Here is a 23753-nt window from a genome sequence, read left to right as displayed (position 1 = left end):
TGATTCAGATGCGACGGATCAATTATATGAATGCAATTCAAATTAGTCTAAAATGCACTTTAACTCCTGCAGAGACAAATTAGACCTAAATACGGAAACAATAAAGTATTTCACAATATTTAAGTTTATCAAATTTAAAATGCAATAATGATCCAGTCCACTTACCAAATATTAAAATATTTATAGAAAATAATAAAAAACGTTTATAAAGGACACAACTTAATAAAAAATTAAAACTCTAATGCAAGAAAATTAAATAAATACTTCTTACTAATCTCGAAATAAAATCGTACTGGAGACATTCCTACAGGTGATCCATCCAATATAATTCAACTCCGGAATCGCACAAGAATTTATTCCATAATTCACCATCCAGAAGCTTAGTTCAAAAGGTCATTTCCTTTGCCAATTAAAAGAATATAATACATCATCGCAAGGCAGAAATTTTAAAATATGAATAACAATAATGTCATCAGTCTCTCCTTGCTTTGATTTTACATCATGTATTTATAGGCGATGAAAGGGTGTTTGGGTGAATAGACACACCCATTCGGTCTCTAATTTTTCCAAAATGATGCAACTCTTCATAACAACAAACTAATCATAACTCCCTTTAAATATCTTGGCAGTTTATTCTTAATACAAACTTTGTATAATCAATGCCAATAAACTCTTACCCAAAGATAAATCAGATAATTTAATCAATGCTTCATTTTGGAATTCTGCTTCAAAGACCCGCACGACAACTATTTTCCATCGTTCCAGACTCTCCTCATCACAATGAAAACTCCCTCTATAAATTTATTTATGCTTTCAGACGGCCTCCCCTTAATACATGATGATCTTATGCTCCTGACGGCTGGTTCGATATGTCTTGTTTGAAGGCTTCCATATCTCCCATGCACCTGGACCTGCAAAACAAAACACAAAACGTCAAACCAATGATGAATAGGCAGAACTTCCACTCGCAATCTTGGAAAATACTTCGCCTGAGAACATAATCATAGCATGAAGCACAATACGTGAAACCCCTTGCCGAAGACAAAACCCAGCCATACCTCATGCAGTTAGCAACATAAAGATCAATTATTACCATCGGGTTGATTTCACTACAATATACAGGTATAAATAATGGAATCCTCTTGACAATGATTGATAGCCTTCCAGTGGTTTATCCTGTGCGTGTCCTTTCAGGCAGAGGTTCACTTCATCACCATATATACTTTTCACCAAATAGTTTCTAGAAAATTTATGTCAACGCATATGTATCTAAAAGCTCTTCTACAATTGCTCTGGATGCCAAAGCACCATTATAACTTGTCTGCACCGATAAATATTCCTTAACGGGGCCCTTCTTGTATCAAATTTTCTGTAGCATTTATACCCAATGTGTTTCCCACTGCCAATATTCATTATGTACTACTTTGAATGCATTCTTCTGTTCTGAAAACATTCCTCATGCATCCTAGATACTGGTCTAGAAGCTTAAAGTGAGAAAAATACTATGGAGTGCACAGACAACACAAGGATCGCCCACATGAACACGCAGGGATTTTGACAGTACAAGAAGCTCCTCCCAAAATCTCTATAAATGCCATAGTGATTGTATGATAATATTAAAAAAACAGCTGCACTCGCCAACTTCATTCTGTAGTCCTTTCCCCAAAGTCTCCACTTCAGTCACCACTTTTAGATGCAAAACAGTTGAGGTTTGTACAATGCCATCTGTTATAAGATATCCACCTTAAGTTTTGGTAGCTTCATGTAAACTTAATAGAACTCTGCTTGGCATTATAGACATAAAGACTTTGCCGAAATGTTTGCTCAATATCTGCTTGAAAACGTTCTTCGTTGTCTGCCTTAATGTCTTTGAGTTGTTTTCACCTGAAGCAACTCCAGATTTCTCACTAAACATCTATACACCTTGTTTTAGACCTGGTCTTGCCAGTGCTGCAGCAAGTTGTCTATCATGTTTTTTAGAGCCAGAAATAGGTAAATGATTATGCGGAAGTGAATCTGGAAGTCCTATCATACTGTTCTCAGCAATTGGACTATTTTCTTGTTTTACAAATGCTTCAGGGATGTATGTATATGTGCCACATTCTGGTATTTGGGTGTTACTCTTCTATCTATTTCAATGTCCTCGAGCCTTTTGTCCAGATGAAGATAGCTTTTCACATTTCGTCACCATTACGAAATTACCTCTGCCACTCCTAGAATTAGAATGCAAATTGGAGCTCTAATGCAGATTGGAGCTCTACAATCTGTGTCTCTCATAATTCATTGTACTATTAGATATGCTTTCAAGGAACACAGGCTCTCCAGAGACTTTGGAGTCCATTTGTGTCCTTATCAATCTGCTCTTATCATCCATCAACAGACCTCTATCAACATGATTAGACATCTTCACTGCCTGGTGGTTTTGTTGCCCGAAAGAACCAAGATAAGATTTATCTTTTCTAGCACTTGCATATTTATCTTGATCTACCGAATAGCTATAACAGCTATCTAGCCAAAAATCTATCTCTTCGGGAACTGTAGATGCTTCTCTAGGATTACTACCAAAAGAAGACATTCTCTTCCCTATATGACTAAGCCCAGGCTTAACAGCATTGACTACTGCATATGTTATTGCTATCTGATGTAAACCCTCAGAGGATCCTTTACTGATGTATTCATAGTTGGAAAACTCGCCAAATGCAAAAACTCGCCAAGCCCCCCAAAAGTTTAATCGGGAAAAACTCGGCGATTTAAAAAAAAAACTCGGGAAAAACTCGGGAACCTAAAAATTTCAAATACATTTATTTTGCAAAATTTAATGAGAAGATGAATCTTATAAGTTAATTAAAGACAATACAAAAGAAAGAAACAAAGTTTAGATATATATAAATGCATAATGCGTACAAAATTGAATTCTCATGCAGAATGCTCATGGTAGGAAGCAAAATAGTAAATTACTAAATAGTTTCAATCTGTCAAACTAGAAGTAAATACTAAAAGTCTAAATACATCAATACAATGTCAATCACATCTTCCTCTTTCCACTTGCACTAGCAGGAAAGCGAGGGGGTCTAGTCCTAGAAGAAGTGCCCCGCACTGGGATAGGGCATGAGCTGCGTGACTGTGAACTCTGTGGCTGTGCCCCCTCGCTCGACGTCCCTACTGACTGGCTCGGCGTCCTAGAAGAGGATGCATCTCCTCCTAATGGTAATGACTGATCATCGCCTGAATCATCATCATCCTCGTCCTCATCCTCAATGTCATCCATAGTGAACTGAAAATCAGTGTTAGCCTCCCCCTGCATGGCCTACCTCTCCAAATCAGCGATCTCATCTGGTGTAAACAATGGACTTGGCTCCTGTGCTGTCCAATCAGAATAAGGATCTATCTCATCTAGATCAAGCGGACCAGGTAGTTCTAAGAGCTGTGCCTTTTTTATGCGCAACTTAAGATTATAGTGCACATAAACAAGATCATTAAGCCTTTTTTGAGTCATTCTGTTTCTTTTCTTTGTATGGATGGACTCAAATAAGCTCCAATTGCGCTCACAATGGGATGAGCTACAAGGTTGGGATAGGACTCTTAGAGCAAATTTCCTTAAATTGGGGGGGTATTGCCACCCCAACTTGCCCACCAAGCATCTGCAAAACAAAATTAAAAAAGTTATAAAGCAATAAAAAAAAAAAATCAGAAGCAAAACTTATCAATTAGCAAAAGTTTTAAAGTTTGATGCTTTACCTGGTGCTTGAGTAGATCTTGCTCTCTTTGCTAGCATAGAAGAGAACAAAGGACCCCTTGATTCCACATAGATTTGTTGTTCGGTCACAATAAGGTCTCTCTCCTCTTCACTTGATATCATTCTCTCAATGCATTTAGAGAGACCTTCCATGACCTCTCCATTAGAATCTGAGTAGGAATCATCAGCCCTAAAACAAATAGAAAATGATATCAAGTCTTACTACACAACCTTAAAAAGTAAAGTAAAATAAAGACTTATTAAAATTCCAACTTCAAGGACAATCAATTATCATAGTACCTGAATTTGAGATCGAGGAAGTAGCCTGCTGCATGAATAGGTTGGTGGAGCATATTGTTCCACCTCCTATCAATTATTTCCCAAATGGGGTCAAATCTGAGACTGTCCCATTGATATCATTCTCTCAATGCATTTAGAGAGACCTTCCATGACCTCTCCATTAGAATCTGAGTAGGAATCATCAGCCCTAAAACAAATAGAAAATGATATCAAGTCTTACTACACAACCTTAAAAAGTAAAGTAAAATAAAGACTTATTAAAATTCCAACTTCAAGGACAATCAATTATCATAGTACCTGAATTTGGGATTGAGGAAGTAGCCTGCTGCATGAATAGGTTGGGGGAGCATATCGTTCCACCTCCTATCAATTATTTCCCAAATGGGATCAAATCTGAGACTGTCCCAAATGGTAACTTCTAACAGCCTCTTTCGCCCTATCCATGGCCTCATAAAGACTTCCCATTGGAGATTGCTGCCCATCACATGTGCGCAAGACTAGAACCAGGGGCAAAGACATCTACATTTGAAATTTGAAAAATACAAATTAGTTAATAACATAGTAAGTTATGAATTGATAATGAAACTTGAATAAACTAAAAATATAATGAAGTTACCTCCACAATCTCCTTAGCCTTTGCAAAAAAACTATCATCAAAGCCTATTCATGCCACAGCCTCTCCTTCGAGCTTCTTTGAGTAAGGTGAAGCAACCCAATCAGCACACACAAACATTTGCTTCAAAGCCAATATGTGGTCAAGAATACTTTGCAACATCAAGAAGATCGTTGCAAACCTTGTCATAGCAGGTCTCATCAAATCTTTGCCTTTAGTGGCTTTTCTCATCAAACTGAGAACCCATGGGTGATTATAGATATATTTCGTGACTCGCCTAGCATCTTCCACAACTGGACTCACCCAATCAAGTTTTCCTATGTCCTCCAAAAGGAAGTCAAGGACATGTGCTGCACAAGGTGACCAAAAAAGTGTGGGATGCCTCTCTTGGAGGATTCTACCTAAAAGATTAGCAAAAAATCAATAATCAGTAACAAACTTTCCATATTTAGTATTTACAAATTACATCAAATCTAAATTGAATAATACCATAGCATTATATTCATGATTCATATTGATTCAAATATAAAAAATTAAATCTACCTGCTGCCACATATGCTGCTGCATTATCTGTGATTATTTGCACCACATTCTCTATTCCCACCTCCATGACAACATTCTCCAACATTAAAGCCAATGTGGCTGCATTTTTCACTTTGTTGGAGGCATCGACAGATTTTCAAAACACCACATCATCTTTGCAAGCAATCAAGAAGTTAATAATGGTTCTACTTCTTCCTTCTGTCCACCCATCAGATAAAATGGTGCAGCCATACTTCTTCCACTCTTTCTTTTGGTCTTCTATCAACAATGTTGCCCTACCAACCGCTTTGTCAAGCAACCTACAAAATTTAGGTGTAATATTAAATAAAGTGTAAGTGTTAGTAAAAAATTAAGAAATAAGTTATAACAATTAAGATTTAAAATATAACAATGAACTAAAGTGAATCACAATTATTTACAATTACTAAATAGTAAAATACTAACCTTCCACTCATATCCTTACGATTAGGCGGCTTGTACCCTTTGCCTGATATTGTCATTGCATTCACCATATTGACCCAATAGGGACTATCAGTGGCATTCATTGAGATATTGTTGAAAAACCAAAAATCAGCTGCTGCAATATCAATTTGCTCATGCACCTCCTTAAACCATGCAGTGCCCTCTAATGATGGCTATGCTCCAGGTGTGTTCCTGGGCACAAAATAACCACCTATCCCTGATGGGGATCCAGATGGTGATGATGAAGAAGTAGGAGATGTAGAAGAAGTGGAACCGGTAAAAGAGAAATTTTGTTTGCGGATCCGTGGGCCACGAAGAGATCCTAGTATGTTCTCAAGTGCTTCTTCTTCCTCTTGCATATCAAAAGGAGCTCCTTCAGATTCAGCTATGGCTGCCCTCATAGATAATTTTTCCCTCTCCCTATTCAATTTTTTCTCTTCAGCAGCTGCAAGTAGGGCATGGATGAATCTTTTTCCTTCATCAGTTACCTTGAGACAAGGATTTGAATCATGTTTCTTTATGCTTGCAAGGTGGTATTTGAGGCGGTTTATGCCTCCAGAAATAATTCTCTCACAAGGAATGCATATCACCTTCCCAATATCATTTGGACTTGGAGCTTCATAGGCATACCGCCATGCCTTATCTCTTGCATTTTTAGGCCGAGTGCCTATATATCCAAATGGGCATGGTGTTTGTGGCCACTCTTCTTGCGGGTTTGTCATGTTTTCTTAATGCTTGTCCACTGCCCTACACATAAATAATTAAATTTATAGAAAAACGAATAAACAAAGTTAGAACTTAGAACTTAGAAGCTAGAAGTTTAGAACAACTAGGGTTTCAACTTTCAAATGATTTGAAATCATTTACAAACAACAACAAAAACAATAAAAGCTTTGCTTAAAACTATAAAAAGTTTTCAAACAATGATAAGATGAACATACCTGGAAAGAAATTTCTCTTCTAAATTCGGTTAGAATCCTCCAAAATCCACTCCAATCTACCTTTAATCACTTGCAATTAGCTAAAACCTTCTTTGCTCCACACAAATGAAAGAAACAATGCAAAAAACAATGCATTTTGACCTATTTAGGCGTCATTGGCCGCGGGTTCCCTGAACCGCGAGTTTTTTACATTAACTCGCCGAGTTTTTGACTAAAACTCGCCGATTACTCGGCGAGTTTTTGGACTCACGCCGAGTTTTTTGGCAGGCGAGTTTTTGGGCAATTTACTCGCCGTCCCAAAATACTCGGCGAGTGTTTAAAACTCGCCGAGTAACCGGCGAGTCTTCCATATATGGATGTATCTAACTGCTTGCTCTGTTTCATGAATTCTACAAATCTTTTGGTGCCTTTATGAATCTGCATCATTATGATTATCTTCATCAATATATTCAGAATTTGAAATGTCAGTCCTCTCTGACAAGTTTCGTGATATAGACTTCTGATATCTTCAATTTTCAACATCATTTCACAAGTGGAGACCTAAATTTTTAGGCTCCATCAATTCAATCCAAGACTGTAAACAGTGTCCCCATACAATCTTCATTACTTTGCATATAATCTCTCATCATCCAATCACTTCCTGATCCCTCCTGCAACGAATAGAGATTAATAATAACTTCAAAAAAATGTCATTACATTACATATGACCTCTATGATTAAAGCTAGAGAAAATGAAAGAGTCTCCACCTTGGATAATGAAGAGATAATGGTTAAAAAAGTAATTGACGAGATCAATGCAATTATGAAAGAAGGAATGATAGCATCTAAAAGAGACCATGTCAGAGAACAAGCATGGCCGCATTATGGCATACTTGGTGCCATGTCACATTAGCTACACAGTGAGGATGATAAAGATAAAGTATATGAAATAAGCAGCTCTACAATATGATATAGATGAATGTCATAATCACCAAAAAGAACAAAACAAAGTTGTAGCTCGAACATGACACAGAAGACACAACACAGCCATGAGCCCAAAGACAAACAATGGTAGCAAGAATAGAGAAAAAAGAATGAAGCACTACTCTCAATCAGAATTAGAAACAATAATATCTCTGCAGCCATTGTGCAAAACAGAGTAAACAGAAATCATCAAGAATGAAGGAGCTCTATCGCAGCTCCATCACTTTTAACACTTGTGCAATCTGCATCAGATATACAAACTAGATAGGGAGAAAGACTTTCTTAAATGTTGTTATATAATTTGGCTTGGATACGATGTTAATGTTTAGACCAAAGATAATGATAAACAGAAGTAAACAAAAGACGCAAGAAATTATCCTAAGAAAACCCTTCAGCTTGAAGGGAAAAACCCAGCCACACTAGAAAACTATTTCTTTTATTGATATAATAAATGTTCAAGTACAATGCTTTCCATTTGATACCATACATAATCACACAAAATAATCATGTACATACATAGCATTGAAAGACCATATCACAATCAAAGGTCTCTTCACTTTCCAAATACAACACTTCATATTTCCAATGCATGATTCTTTGTATGACACATGTATCTTCAAATAATGTTATCTCAAGTATTATCATAAATATCTACTCCAGATGTTGACAAAATACAAAGGTATTATCTCTATTTCAACATATAGCAATATCAGAGAAAGATCTCTATCGCACCTACAATCTTCAACAGCAATAAAAAACAATAAATGAAGAAATTATGGTTGGAGAATGTGTCATTTGGATCCAAAGAGATATCCAAGAACAACACACAAATTGCAGGACTAGCTATATTGTATGTGTAGAGGCACATTATTAATAACTAGAGACAAGAAATATTTGAAGAAAGCCATATAAGAGAGATATTAATAGTAATTCTTTAAAAAAAAGTTAATTTCAACATTCTATCTATGCCATACTCACAAGGGAGAGGCATGTCTATTTATCTTTCATTGACAATGTTTAATCTATTGCTTTGATCTATGTTGCCAATTTCTTCAAATCCTCTCCCCCCTCCTTCAAATTCCCCACTTATCTAGTCAAACCTTGGGTCTTGGTTCAAGAGCAGGAAAACTAGGCATTTGTCGAAGGTGCCTGGGGCAAACCTTGGACAAACCCTAGGCAAACTAAGGTCACACCTATGAGCAGTAGTGCATGCCCATTGGAATACCAAAAGATAAACATCAAAAGAAAACTTATTTTTTAAACAAAAGAAAAAATGATCTTTGTTCACTTATTTAAAAACTATGCAGTCTTCATAATTCAAACTAGTTACACTCTTTAGCTTCGCTGTTAGTATTATGAAGAATAAATATTTGTTAGAAGCAATAAGGACTTACTATTGCAAAAAACATAGTGAAACTTTGTGAAAATGACTACCTCTTTCCTTAATGAGGGCTCTACCCCCAAACCCCTACTAGCTATAATCCCAAAATCTAGGTCCTTAACCTTGCGTGCTCACCTTCAAAAGATTCTCAACCAGATTCTTGTTACAAGCTAGAGTTGTCGTTGCACCAAAAGATCAACCTGTCAATTTCCGATACAACCACTAGACTTATAGAACATAGGAGGCAGTTAAGTCGTGTCATGAATCTTGAAGGGTAATGTTGGTAGATAGTCCAACAATTCTCCCCTCAGCATTACTCGAGGAGATTTGAACCTATGATCAAGCTTTGATACCACTTGTTACAAGCTAGGGTTGTCATAGTACCAAAAGATCGACTTGTCTATTCCCAAAACAACCACTAGACTTATTAAACACGAGAGGTAATGAGCCATGTCACGAATCCCAACGGGGAATGTTGGAGGTTAATCCAACAACTCTTATAGCAATTCACTAGTGTTTGTTTGCTATCTTGTCTTTGACCATCATTCCAGTGAGGAGTCTACCTTTTTTTGTTTTTTTGCACTGTGTACCTTTCTTGTGTTTTTCTCTTTTTCTGATTAATTTCAAAATCTTCTATATTTGGGATGCAATTGCTAAAAAAATAATAATAATACTAGAAGATTTTAACAGTGAATAATGAACTCCAAACAATGACTAGATGTTGTTCTTTAATCATCAAACAATCAATCCCATTTGTTCCAAGACTATACAGTATCTAGCAAGCTTGACAAGCAGTTAAATATATGCAAACAATTCTCCACCTCTGATTTGTATATGCTAATTGATTTCTGAGAAGACTAGTCCCTTCTTTAATTATGTTTCGCTCTTCCTCCAAACCTTAACGTTAACTCTGGAAGGATTGGAATTTTGCCTAGAGTTGTATAGTTGCCCCCAACTTCTTAGACAATGGTTAAAATCTTACAATCAGGAAGTACCAAGGAGTGGGAGGTGTATGTGGAGTGGGGGGTTGAATCGATGCAGTAATTTTCACAATCTTCTAAAATCCAAACCACAATTTAATACTAAATGCAATTAAGCCAAACAAGACACACAACATGATCATCATAACATCATGATTTGCTACCAAGGAAAACTCGGTGATGATACCCACAAATAACTCACTATAGCAATAATAAGTACTCGTTCAAAGGCATAAGTACAAAAGGAGAACACACTACTCAATTACACAAACCAAGTTACATCGAGGCATATAGCTAAGTACATAACCAAAATCGACTTATAGTCGTATACCAAACTAGCTAGTACCATACAATACTTATTCACTTTCAATGAAGCTACAAACATAAGTTTGCACATCAAACATAGCCTACAATCACCACATTCGCATTGTTATCTTCTTCTGTATCTGTCATCTATATCCTTCGCAACCAAAAACCAATCTAAATATAAGATCACAACCCAAAAACTCTAACTTTGTCGGCCAAAACAAAGTGATCAAAAGTGTAGAAGTCTTCATGCCAAGACAAGATCAAAACTCAAATTGAAATCTTGCTTGCCAACACAAGTATCCTATAATGTTGGCTTTATCATAAGCAATCACAAAACCAACAATTAAGTGTAAGAGTAACAATTATACCAAATTGTCTTGGTTTTCCCAAAAACTATCAACCTAATATTCAATAGTGAATATCTCGTTCATCAGACAACTTCAGGTGTTGTGATGAACAAATTAGACATAAGAGTATGTCTACATGCATGCCCTACAATCACACCCTCTAACTCTCCAAAACCTATCCAAACCAAACTGATCTATTTGACTGATTTGTACTCTGCCTTTCGGTACTTAGAAATATATTATTTCTAAATGTTAAGTCCTTCAATAAACTATCTTAACTGTAACATGGTCAAGAGTAAATGAAAGTAGTTGCCATAAGTGGCAACATACCATGCATATCATGTCATTCTTGCAAACAATCTCCCCCTTTGGCATTGATGGCAACACTTAGTGAAAAATGGCTAAGTGTCCATCCCAAAATGCAAGGTCCAAAACTGAACTACCCCTAAGATGATTAAGCATTTTTCACTCACTTCTTCTCCCAGTTTGACATCAATCACAAGGGTGGTGCCAAAAAACAAAATTTCTACCAAAATCCTATACCATTTGCAGTCTATATGCACAAAATATACGATCATACTCACAAAAATTTGAACACGACCAAAAAGTCTTTCTTCAAAGTTGTCTAATCTGCAATCCAGGACTTTGTGAAGCTATCAAGAATCTGAATGTCCACGAATCAAATAAGTTGATTCCTCAGCATGAATGATGTCTAGTGGGGATGGCACCTTGCTAGTTCCTTCAACATCTTCAATGCTTCTTTGCAAAATGTCTAACTTGGGAACTATTACATTCTAAGTCAGAGAAATGTCCAAGTACTCTTTGCCTTTCCATGTAATGCCCTGCCCAGTAATCTTTGGACACAAGGATAAAACAATAACAAACATTTTTTTTTTTTTTTAAGTTAATTGCAACACAACAATGTACCCAATAGAAACTATAAGCATTAATCAATATAAGAAGTATAGGGAACATGAAAAATCTAAATGCCCACATATACAAGCGAAAGTCTTCTAAACACTGCAAAATATTCCCAAGCTACTACGAAGTCCACGGGACGAATTACACAATCCACTAGTTCATTACATTAGAAGAGATTAACATACAAGAGTTTATCCAAGAGTTACTATGCTATCCATTTCCATTGCAATGTTCATTTTAAGCCCAAAGCACAATTCTTGCTATGGTTAACCATACAAGTTCATTTACCAGTCTAAATGCATAAACAACATGAGTATTGCATTCAATTACTACTACGATGATCAAAATCCAATCTGTTTTGAGTTAGAAGGATACATCTCCAAAAAGGGCATTCGAAACATCAAACCAAACTTTTCAACCAAGGGCCAAAGTGTCAACTATTTGAGAAATACAGGACAAATAATCGTATGAACCACAACTGACCCTAGTACGACAATATACTAAGTCCTAGACGATATTGAATCCAGAGTCATACGAGCAAGCACTTTCCCATACAACAAAATTACTCTTGCATACAGCAGATTGTCTCTCATATGACATAACCCTTGTTTCGTACGACAAACTACAAGATGGCCATTCCGACAAGATAAAAAAGCCTAAAAAGCAATCCAAGTCCACACCAAGAAGATTTGAAAGTTTGCATATTGAGGAAGTAGACACTTAGTTGAGTGATAAGCCTAAATAAAGCATACATATAACATTCTAGATCAATGAACAACATAAATCTACAATCTAACTCATCAATTACTACTACAATGATCAAAATCCAATCCGTTTTGAGTTAAAGGATACATCTCCAGAAAGGGCATTCGAAACATCAAACCAAACTTTTTAACCAAGGACCAAAGTGTCAACTATTTGAGAAACATAGGACAAATAATCGTACGAACCACAACTGACCCTAGTACGACAATATACTAAGTCCTAGAGGATATTGAATCCAGAGTCATACGAGCAAGCACTTTCCTGTACAACAAAATTACTCTTGCCTACAACAAATTGTCTCTCATATGACATAACCCTTGTTTCGTACGACAACTACAAGATGGCCATTCCGACAAGATAATAAAGCCTAAAAAGCAATCCAAGTCCACACCAAGAAGTGTTGAAAGTTTGCATATCGAGGAAGTAGACACTCAGTTGAGTCATAAGCCTAAATAAAGCATACATATAACATTCTAGATCAATCAATAACATAAATCTAAAATCTAACTCATCACAATCAGAGTAAGTATCATCAAGTACATATGCATACCATCAATGTATATACAAGGTAAAAAGTGAGCATTCAAGCTCCAGTCCGATAGTTGGAATCAGACCGTCTCTATACATTGATCCTCAACAATGGTGTAGATTAATGTCTCCCAACCATATGGAACTTGTAGGCACACCTCATCATTCTCATGGAGATAGCAACCCGGCCACAGTCAAAGGGAATACTAAAGCAAAGGCTACACACATCATATGATATGCACGACACAAGGGCAACACAACAACACAAAGTGACAAGGTAATGCAATACATTGAATAAGCTAGGAGAGTCGAGAATAGAGTGTCATCACACAACTCATGAGGGCCAATGTGGCTTCAAGTTGTCCTCTCATCAAATGTGCTCTACTAAGGCATATCAAAAAACACAGATGGCAAGGCTAAGCCATATCAACATCTGTATATGCTAAGACTGATCAATACCATATCAACGTCCTCAACGACAGCAAGGTACTAGGTCAATCAAAGTCCGTAGACAATAGCAAGACCTACCATATCTACATCCTCAACGACAAAAAGGTAGTCTTAAGTCACTCATAAATCTTAAATTAAGTTTTACACCATTTTGTTATTTATGCTTATCAATTGTCTATTAAGAACTCAAGCAAGTTTTCCTAAGAGCCCCTGTGTGCTTGAATACAACTTGAAGAGCCACTTTACCCCACTACTCAACAAGTCAAAACACCAAAATCTATAAAACTCAAAAGCCACAAATCTCGAAAATATCACAATTAACTTAATTGGTCCAAAGCCAAGTTCATAGGATCCCAATCAAGCACACTCATTGTGCTCATGGTGTGATCTCAATACCATGACCACACATCCCAACTACGATCCAATCAAGCATGGGGGTAATAATCTCAAAAGCAAAAGGCCACCGAACAAAATCACAACAAACTCAACAAGGCACTATGTTGAGAGCATGGGTTCGTCCACAATTCCAAAAACTATAAATAAAAGCTTGAAATGGTTGGAATCATGAAGAACAATCCATTCCAACATCAAACACATTCCAAACAAATTTACAACAAAACTTGCGTGACACAAGAAACAAGGCGAACACCAAAAATGTCCCAAACTTCAATATCTCAAAACTAAACAAAATTAAAAATTCATTTGCAAAACATGCCCTAACTCCTAAAAATCAAATAACAAGTGGAAAACTTAATTTACGCAAGAAATTAAATGAACCAACACATCCTTCCAACAACTAGTTCCCATCGCACAATCCAAAAGCAAGTGAAAGAAATCGAAAAGGCAAAGCAAACAATTAATTCTAGAGAGTCCTACCTCAATCCAAAAGCTCAAATAACTGGAATAAAATGAAGAAAATAACACAAGCATGAAAAGGGATAAAAGTCACAACAAAGATGAGGAATCTCACCATGGATCCAACAAGTTGCTCCTCACAAAAATCTGGCAAGCCAATCTCACACAAGCAAATTCCTGATTTTCTCCAAGAGGGTTTTGGAGAGCAAAACTCAATTCTTCAAAACAAATTAAAAGAAGTGAGTGTGCCCACTCACTTTTTGCCTAATATAAGCACTCTTACAAAAGTGACTTACAAAATAGATTATTAACCCATTGGCCCTTTTTCCCCTAATAAATAAATCAATCCCAAGTATATGGAATCCAACTACAACAAATTAGCTAGTAAAATAAATTAAACAATTAAAAACCCCAACATACAATTAAATCAGCATTTTAAATTAAAATCCTTTGCAAAAACCGTGGAGATCTAAATGCATAGATATGCTTACTCATCTAATCACATACTACATTATGATGTCCAAATTTATCAAATGTATTGGAGGGATAATTATGTAACCATAATACAGACACGTTGTCCATACAAGTACGATATTGGCTCAAAATAAGAGGTCAAGGTCACTATCTCTTGGTGTTACTACTGATGATACAGGTACACATTCAATTCCTGCAACTCAGGATGAATGTACCTAGTACTTGTTTAGTAAACAAGCAAACATCATGTGTAGATGTTTAATATATAAATAGCTGAAGCACATAACCACAAACAATCATAGTGAAGGAGAACGAGACACCGTGAAGATCTCACAGCAACTACGACTTTGTTCTCTCTTCAGACTAGCACCAATGGGTGAAATGATAGTAGTGGTTCAGTACAACATACAAGACATATAATCATACATTGCATTTAAATTAAACCATTTGACTAATTATTTAAAAGTTATTTGAGCATATATCAACTTAACGTAATAAATAAATATCAGCAGCAAAAAGGCACAATAATCATGAGTCAAATAAACATCCTCGGGATGCATAATCCATAATCCAAGTCTGAATACAAAATAAACCATGTATCAGCATAAAGCATCACGTCACATTACTAGCATCATCATGCATATATGATCAAGTTGAATAGCTACATAATCTAACATCTAATAGCTATGATAATGGTAATCAAAATAACATATAGTCATCGATGCATCTCATAATGCAGATAATCAAGCAATTAACAATTATAGTATCTATTAAGTCAAAATAACCACTGAACAAAATGCAAACACAGCCAACACTACATTCCACTTCAAGACTCTAAATCTTGTCATTTATCTTTACAGTTTCCGTCATGTTTAGATGCGAAATCCTTTGGTAAATGAAAGGTTTTTGCTTTATCTGCCAATAATTTCTTATATTCCTCAAAACTTTATCAATGTCTACAACATGTATGAAAGGATTTATACATAATTTTAAGACAACGTTGTCATCTTTATAGCTTTCCTAATCTCATTAATTTCATCATCTAAAGATTTCTTATCCTTACTGATCATTCAACATTAATGAACAAATCTTGTTTTCTCCAATGATTCAAATTGAGTACCAAAATTACTTAATGATTCTTCTAACTGATCATTAACAGAGTTACCTTGACCCAACTGCATATTCAGTAAAGCTCTAGAAAGTACATCTGCTGCCTTGTTCAATATTTTATCTTCTCCTTCTTACTCAAAGATTTCTCAATTGCCTTTCTATGGGCTGACATCGCAATTCTTTTCAACTCATCTTCCTCCATATTCTCTAAATTAATAGGACCTTGTAAATCAAATGATTCATGTGATCCATGAGAATCTCTTGCCAACAATGCATCAATTTTGCTACAAGATGGACAGTGATATTGTTTGCTCATGGTTAGAAACCTCTAGTGTCTTTTCACCAACTATAACCTATGCTTGCTACCTAAGCTCTTCAACCTTTTCCTCTACTCTTATTGCCTCAAGAATATCAACAACATTATCTGTCATTTTTTAAGATTATATGGACAAAAAATAACAGCTACATGCAACTATAACCAATATCACAAAGGAATAAAGCACACATAAATGAACAAAAGACACAAAGATTTAACGTGCTTCACCTAATCCTTGGGCTACATCCAACAAACAAGTCCAATATTATTATCCAATAACTTTAACCTATTAATATTTTTAATCTCCCTTATGGCTCAATATTGTTACAACAAGCTATATATTTACATTAGGAAAAAACCTAACCCTAAGCCAATATTATATGACTTATGTTGGGTTAACAAGTTGACCCTAAACATACTTGATGAGTAAACCTTGGGAAATGGTTGACTAGTCAACTCGAAAATGTTGATCGAGTTAACAAAAAATAAATAAGGCCAATGCTTTGAATCCCATGGCTTATGAAAAGTTTACAGGTACTTTCCTAATCAGTCACCACAAATCAACAATCTCCCACTTGGGGACTGATCAAGCTCCACACTAAACTACCTCCCACTTGGAGATTGGCCCTCTAGCCACACTACTACTCTTAAACCTCCCACTGTATTTATACACCCTAGACTCTGTTATTCTTTTATTATGTTCAATCTAAATGACCAACCAAAGCTAAAGAGTTCAGCTTCTCCCTTGGCACTGCCTTTGTAATCATATCTACTAGATTGTCATTTGTTTGTATCTTTCTAGACTAACCAAATAAAATGGCACTGCAACTATATGTGTCTTGTCTTTGAATGTAAAGCAAAACTCTTGGCAAGATGAATGGCACTTTGCTATTTGTATACAAATAATTTCAAGTCTGAGCGTTCCTACTCTACTATGAAAAATTAAAACCAAATCATCTCCTTGGTTGCCTCTATAGCAGCAACATACACTGACTTTGTATTGGACAAAGCATTCACCTTCTGTAATTGAGAAATCCAACTCACTGTTGTCCCACCAAAAGTAAATACATGTCTTGTAGTACTCCTCTTGGTATCTAGATCCCCTACCAAATCCATGTCAACATAACCTTGTAAATCAGTCACAGAGCCCCCAAAATGTAAACAGACACTAGATATATCTCTCAAGTACCTAAAATTCCATTTGACTACATTCCAATGTTCAATTCCAAGATGACTCATATACCTACTAACAACTTCCATAGCATGTGCAATATCTGGCCTAGTGCATACCATGGCATACATTAAACTTCCTACAGTTGAAGCATAAGGTACCTTGGACATTTCATCCTCCTCTTCCTATGTCTTTGATAGATCTCCTTAGTCAATTTCAAGTGACTAGGCAATGGTGTGTTGGCAGCTTTGGTATGCTTCATATGGAAACGCTACAACACCTCAATATAATCAGCTTGAGATAATGTCAAATTTCTAGTTTTCCTATCTCTACAAATCTTCATACCAAGGATTTGATTTGTTGCCCCCAAATCCTTCATAGTAAATAAACATGCTAACTATTGTTTCAATCCCTTGGTGTGATTCCTTGTCAACATAAAAATAATGTAGATGTAATCATCCAACCTCTTAAAATAAACACAGTGGTCTGAATGATACCAAGTGTATCCATGCTTATTCATCAAACTATCAAATTTAATATATCATTATTGAGCTGCTTGTTTCAAGCCATATAAACGTTTTTTTAATCTGCACCCCATGTTCTACTGGCCTTTGACCTCAAATCCCTATACTTGTTCCATATATATTTATTCATCCAAATCACCATGAAGAAAAGTTGGTCCAAATGCAAATCTTCAATAGCCACAATACCTAAAACAACACGAATAGAAGTCATTTTAACAACTGTAGAAAAGATCTCATCAAAATCAATGCCCTTTTCTATGCAAATCCTTTTACAACTAACTGGACTTTAAATCTTTTCTTACCCTCATCCTCTTCTTTTATCCTATAAACCCATTTATTTTGTAAAGCCCTTTTACCTGCAAACAGCTTACATAAATCCCAAATCTGATTTTTCAGCAAAGAGTCCATTTCTTTTGTCATTGCAAACTCCCGGTGAATCTTTCTATCCACCTACACAACTTTATCATATCCTTCTAATTCACTAGCATTTGTTAATGAGATAGAGTATAAAGAGAAAGAAAATCTTTCGAGAGGTCTACGTAGCCTTGTTGAACGTCTAACATTCACTGGGGTTTGTGGTAAATGTTGTTATTGCGAAGCATGAGGGATTGCTCAAACATCATCTTTTGGGGTATCATTCAGCACTACATAATCCATTTTTTCTTCTTAGGTTGTTGCAACATATCTTCGTACAACATTTTCTCATTGAATTTGACATCCTTGCTTCTTACAATTTTATAATTTTTAGAAACTCAAAGTCTATAGCCAAATTCATCAAACTCATATCCAACAAATACACATTTCTTTGATTTCAGGTTCTACTTGGTTCTATTTCTAAAATCTATATGTGCAAATGCTTCACAGCCAAAGGTTCTAAGAAAGGAATAACTCACCTTCCTGCATGTCCATGCTTCCTCCGGAATACCACAACCCAAAGGAGTAGAAGGACCTCTATCAATTAAAAATACAGCAATATCAACAGCCTCAACCAACATGTTTAAGGGTAGCCCAGCATGCAACCTTATACTCCTTGAACGCTCCATTATTGTCCTGTTCATGCCTTTAACCACTTCATTTGCTTGTGGAGTCCATGGAACAATTTTCTGCCTACGAATATCAATAGTGGAACAATAATCTTTAGTCTTTGCTACAATACTCACCACCATTATCAGATCTAAGACATTTTGGTCTTTTACCAATCTCATTCTCAATTGTAAGAACCCCAGTCAGTTATGGCTCAAACAAACTCCAATTAAAAACTAATTTGGGTTTGACATTTTGTCAAACACTTGCTAAACAATCTCTAATGATAAGTCTACCATGTAATCAAATTTATTGCTTTGCATTTTAGACCCATAGATTGAATTTTCAAAATGTTGGAACTTATTTACCAGTGATAACCTTTGCAAATTAACACAACTCTCAAAATTTCCAGAATTTATTTGCCAAAAGAAAATAGCTAGAATGATAATGTTTGCATTAAACTTATTCAATTTCAAAATCAATAGAACCTGATTATGATTTGTATGTCCTTTGCACTACCCACTATAGAAAGACAGAACTCCAAACAATATAATGGCTAGTATGTGGACTTGGAAGTTGATGGTTACCCCTCCTCTACTAATACAGGTTCCCTGTATGCACTGCGGTCCTTGGAAAGTAAAACACAGGCTGCATATATGTAACATTGGCCCCCCACTATGAACAGTGGATTAAAACAAGAAATTGCAGGTCTGCAACCTTTCACGCAGCACATGCAAATTGCACCTGCGGCCTCTAATATGCTCAGTTTGAACTACCAATATCCAAGGAAAAATGCTGCCCAACCTCCAAAGATTATTTATAGGATTGGTAATTGCTGATGACACCTGAGATGATTAAATAGCTGCCTCCAGGTATGAATCGGAGTCTACAAGCTCAAATCGTGGCCTCCAATAACCCAGGTGTAGGCTAGCAATTACTACATACACTAATCCTTATTCAGATTCTCACCAATTATTCCAACAGATTCGATCTCCTTGCAATATAAATGCAGTCACATATCACTGCTGCGGTAATATGAGACAGCAGCCTCCAACCAAATTACTAATTTCATTCAATAGCAGATCACAGATAATTGTTGCCTCCACAGGGCCAAACAATTTCACATAATTATTCTTCTCCTAGATACAGAAAGAACAGTAGGAGAATAGAGCAAATATATTTGTGAATGCAATTCTTATAGTCACCTTCAAAAATTCAATCTTACAGCAAGAAAATAACTCCCAGCAATAGGAAACACATTTATGGAGATAAATATTCAGAATATCACAAATCCCTAAGACCCTTATACCACAACAAGGGCGAAGGATTCAGAACTCAGAAAAAAGCCACAAAGGCAACAAAAGAAAATTAATTTTCAAGCATGCTTTTCCCAAAGAAATGAGCTCTCATTTATAATCCTTCGTTGGTCAAAGTTTCCTAAAAAACTCAACTTCAGAAATTGTGGAAGTTTCCCAAAAGAACTCAACACTAGAAACTTTCCAACACACTATTTAGAAATATCACTTAATGTTATTATTATAATAATATAAACATTATTATAATAATGCAATTTAATAATTAATGAATAAATAAGAGCTCATGCAATTCTTAAATTTACTGCAGGTGATGACCAACTGCCGAAGCCACCCACTGCACTGCCAAAAATAGCAACTGCAAAAATAGACCCACTAAAAATAGTAAATCTACAATTCAGACCCCCAAAACACCCTGTCAGCTCATGAGGGTTGCTATGATGAGCTAACTCCAACAACTACGTAGACCTACCAAAAACAGGGACATTACATCACCCAAGTTCTTCCATTTTTTTAAAGTTTCAAATACGTAGGATTTTTGTCTACAAAAATAAATCCATGCTTTTCTAGTTGCATCATCAATGAATGTAACATAATATAGAGAGCCACAAAAGGAAGATACCTGAGTTGGTCCCCATACATTTGTATGCCCAAGCTCCAGTTTCTCATTTTTCTTTTCCTTCCCACTCTTCAAAAAACTCTCTTTTGCTTTCCATACACGCAACTTTCACAAAAACCCATATTATTACATTTTAGACCTAGTAAAACTTTCTTGGAATGAAGTAATTCTATACCTTTTTCACTCATGTGCTCGAGCCTGTTGTGCCATAGTGTTGCTTTAGAATCTACAGCAATTGTTAGATGTTCACCTTGCTCAACTGCAACAACTGTTCCTGAACACTAATTTTTCTACGAAAAAATTGAAGTAGAAGGAACAGTATAGCCTGTACAAACATATAAGGTGCCTACTTTCACACCATTTGCTACTACTTAGGAATCCTTTGAAACTTACCAATTTTTATCATTAAAAGTACTGTGCAACCCTCATAACCCACTTGCCCTATTGAAATAAAATTTCTACTCAGCCTTGGAACATGTCTTACCTCTTGTAGTAGCCAAAGATTCTCTCTCTGCAACTTAATCTTAATTCTTCCCTTTCCACCATTCTAACAAGATTCATTATCTCCCAAATAAACTAGCCCAAAATCTCCTTGGACATAATCAACAAAATAACTTCTATGGGGTGTAGCATGAAATGAAGCCCCCGAATCTAAAGCCCATGAATTGTCAATATTTTCTAAGGAAAGAAGCAAGGCATCCTCTTTAGATTTATTACTTACCACATTGCCTTCTTATTCTCTTCTTGTTTGTATCCTTCTTTGTTCTTCCGAGACCAACAATATTTTTTCTTATGACTTGGTTTCCCACCGTACTAGCAATCTCTTGATCCTCTAGATTGAGACCTCTTTCCCTATGATTTTCCTCGAGTTTCCACAATTTTCATAATTGTTTCCTCTTAATCATTCTACCCCTACTTTGTGCATTCAAGCCACTTCTTGATGTAAATCCACCTAGACTTTTCCTACAAGTTTCCTCACTTAAAGTAACACCAATAACATCATCAAATTTTAGGGTATTTTATCCAGAAACAGAGTTATTGCCATTACCAATCCATTCCATCTTTCAAGAAAAGAACACATAATCGAGAGAGCCCTAATTTCTTCATCAAATTGACATTTAAGAAGATAACTAACTAGTAACCATATTAAACTCATTCAAATGATCAGCAACAGACTCACCTTCTATCATCTTCATATTAAATAAACGCTTCCTAAAAATACCTTGTTTGAAGTAGAAGGCTTTTCATAACACTTCACTTGTCTTTGCTTTCGTAATATTAAATGTCATTGATTGTGTCAAGCATAACCAAATACTTTCCAAGTTCCTTTCTATCCAAAATATTCAATCCTCATCTATCATATTTGGGTCTCTCTTGCATTTTCCCCAAATGGTTGCCATAAATCCTTCTAATAAAGACAGTCCTCCATTTGCGTTTTTCATAACTAAAAGTTCTACCCATTAAAATTCTCAACCTTCAGCTTACTCTCGTCTGCCATTGCTCCCACTCAACCGTGAGACTTTCTTGCAAAGGATAACTGGAACAACCTTGCTTTGATACCACTTGTTAAGATTAGATATACATAAATTAATAGTTACATGCAAATATAACCAATATCGCAAAGGAATAAAGCACACATAAATGAGCAGAAGACATAAAGATTTAGCGTGGTTCATCCAATCCTTAAGCTACATCCACCAAACAATGAGTCCAATACTATTATCCAGATCCTTCAACCTGTTACTATCTTCAATCTCCCTTACAGCTCAATACCACTGCAAGAAGCTATATATTTACATTAGGAAAAACCCTATCCCTAAGTCAATATTACATGACTTAAGTCAACTTAACAAGTTAACCCTAAACATACTTGACAAGTCAACCTTAGGAAATGGTTAACTAGTCAATTCGAAAAATGTTTGACAAGTTAACCAAATAAATTAGGTTGATGCCTCGAAACCCACATCTTATGAAAAGTGTACAATACTTTCCTGACCAATCACCACAAATCAACATCCCTATCTCATCACCTCTGGTAACTTGGGTGTCCATGACATCAATATCATGAGTGCCATCAATATGCATATCAAATTCCTTTACCAGTTCATTCTCAAAGTCTAATTCTTGGTCAACAGAACAACCAATGCCTCTCAACTCTTCCTCGGTAATCAGGTTGGCAGGATTATCAAAGGGATCCTTAACGTTTAGACCTTCATGTCGCTCTTCATCTATTGCATCTATGTCATCAAGTGTATTCGTTACTCCTGCAATGAATACATTTGGTTCCCGAGCTATTGAAAAGAATTGTTCAGTGTGTTTTTCTACGGAGTTGGATGCTCCATCAAAAACATACTTGTCTTCCTCTTAGTCCTTGGTTCTTTCTTCTTAATTGCAACTGGCACTGATTTCTTCAGCCAACATCTGCTTATAATGTCATCACTCTTAATACTAACCTCATTTAATCTTCTCACCAAAAGCAAGTTTACAACAGAAAAGCCACAGAAAATATCTTGGAAATAGAAACTTCCTCATTCTCTTGTCTTCCACCTTTCCTCTTTCAAAATAGCATAAACATGTTCAGCGATCTGATCTTTGAATCCAACTAAGGTTTTACTGAATTTAAGCACATGGTTTACCACTCCTTGTTCTAGTCTTCTTCTTTCTTCCATACTGAAAAACTTGATAGTACATTTTCAACTTAACAAGAATATCTTGATTTACAAATTTGTCAAAAAACTTTTCTACTCTATCTCCATTTTCCTTAATTCTCATAGGTTCATCAATAATTACTTTTGCAACTGTAGCACCTTCTATTCTGACTTTCTTCTTTAATTGATTTGACTTAGTGGATGACTCGTCATCATCTTCCTCACCTCTCTTCAATTGTGGACCAGTACTGTTCTATTTTGTTCTTCTCACCGGCTTTGACTGAGTCCTTTTGACCTTAGGTCTAGATGCCTTCGGTGAAAAAGTTGACTTCTTCCCTGGAGGTGTAGACGATGTCCTTGTAGAATTCCTTGTAGCTCTCAACATGGAAATATGTGGAGGAGATGTCTTCTTGTCCACATCAATAGGTATCAATGCCTCAACTTTCTCCTTCTCATCCTGC

General features: G+C 36.0%; 2 protein-coding genes across 5 annotated transcripts in view; both read right to left on the bottom strand.

Moving 5' to 3' along the window:
* Positions 1-23753, bottom strand: part of LOC149568347 (phosphatidylinositol deacylase) — a 138773-nt gene that overhangs the window by 21297 nt on the left and 93723 nt on the right. The window lies entirely within an intron of this gene.
* On the bottom strand, positions 353-11200 carry LOC149568349 (uncharacterized). The gene is made up of 5 exons (XM_089821296.1): positions 5637-11200; positions 4653-5491; positions 4334-4555; positions 3739-3926; positions 353-3641 (listed from the first exon to the last, which is right to left on the bottom strand). The coding sequence occupies exons 3-5, from the start codon at positions 4516-4518 to the stop codon at positions 3598-3600; spliced, it is 417 nt and encodes a 138-aa protein (XP_089677422.1). The 5' UTR covers positions 4519-4555; positions 4653-5491; positions 5637-11200; the 3' UTR covers positions 353-3597.

Source organism: Cupressus sempervirens, chromosome 3 (genome assembly GCF_028749045.1).
Source record: "Cupressus sempervirens isolate cs-2001-9-10 chromosome 3, ASM2874904v1, whole genome shotgun sequence".
NCBI lineage: Eukaryota > Viridiplantae > Streptophyta > Pinopsida > Cupressales > Cupressaceae > Cupressus > Cupressus sempervirens.
This window is presented reverse-complemented; position numbering and strand designations above follow the sequence as displayed.

Coding starts and splice junctions, on each gene's coding strand:
- LOC149568349 (XM_089821296.1), bottom strand. CDS start 4,518: ATGGGCAGCAATCTCCAATGGGAAGTCTTTATGAGGCCATGGATAGGG. Junction 3,927..4,333: donor TTCCTCAATCCCAAATTCAG/GTACTATGATAA, acceptor TATTTGTTTTAG/GGCTGATGATTCCTACTCAG. Junction 3,642..3,738: donor AAGATCTACTCAAGCACCAG/GTAAAGCATCAA, acceptor TTTGTTTTGCAG/ATGCTTGGTGGGCAAGTTGG.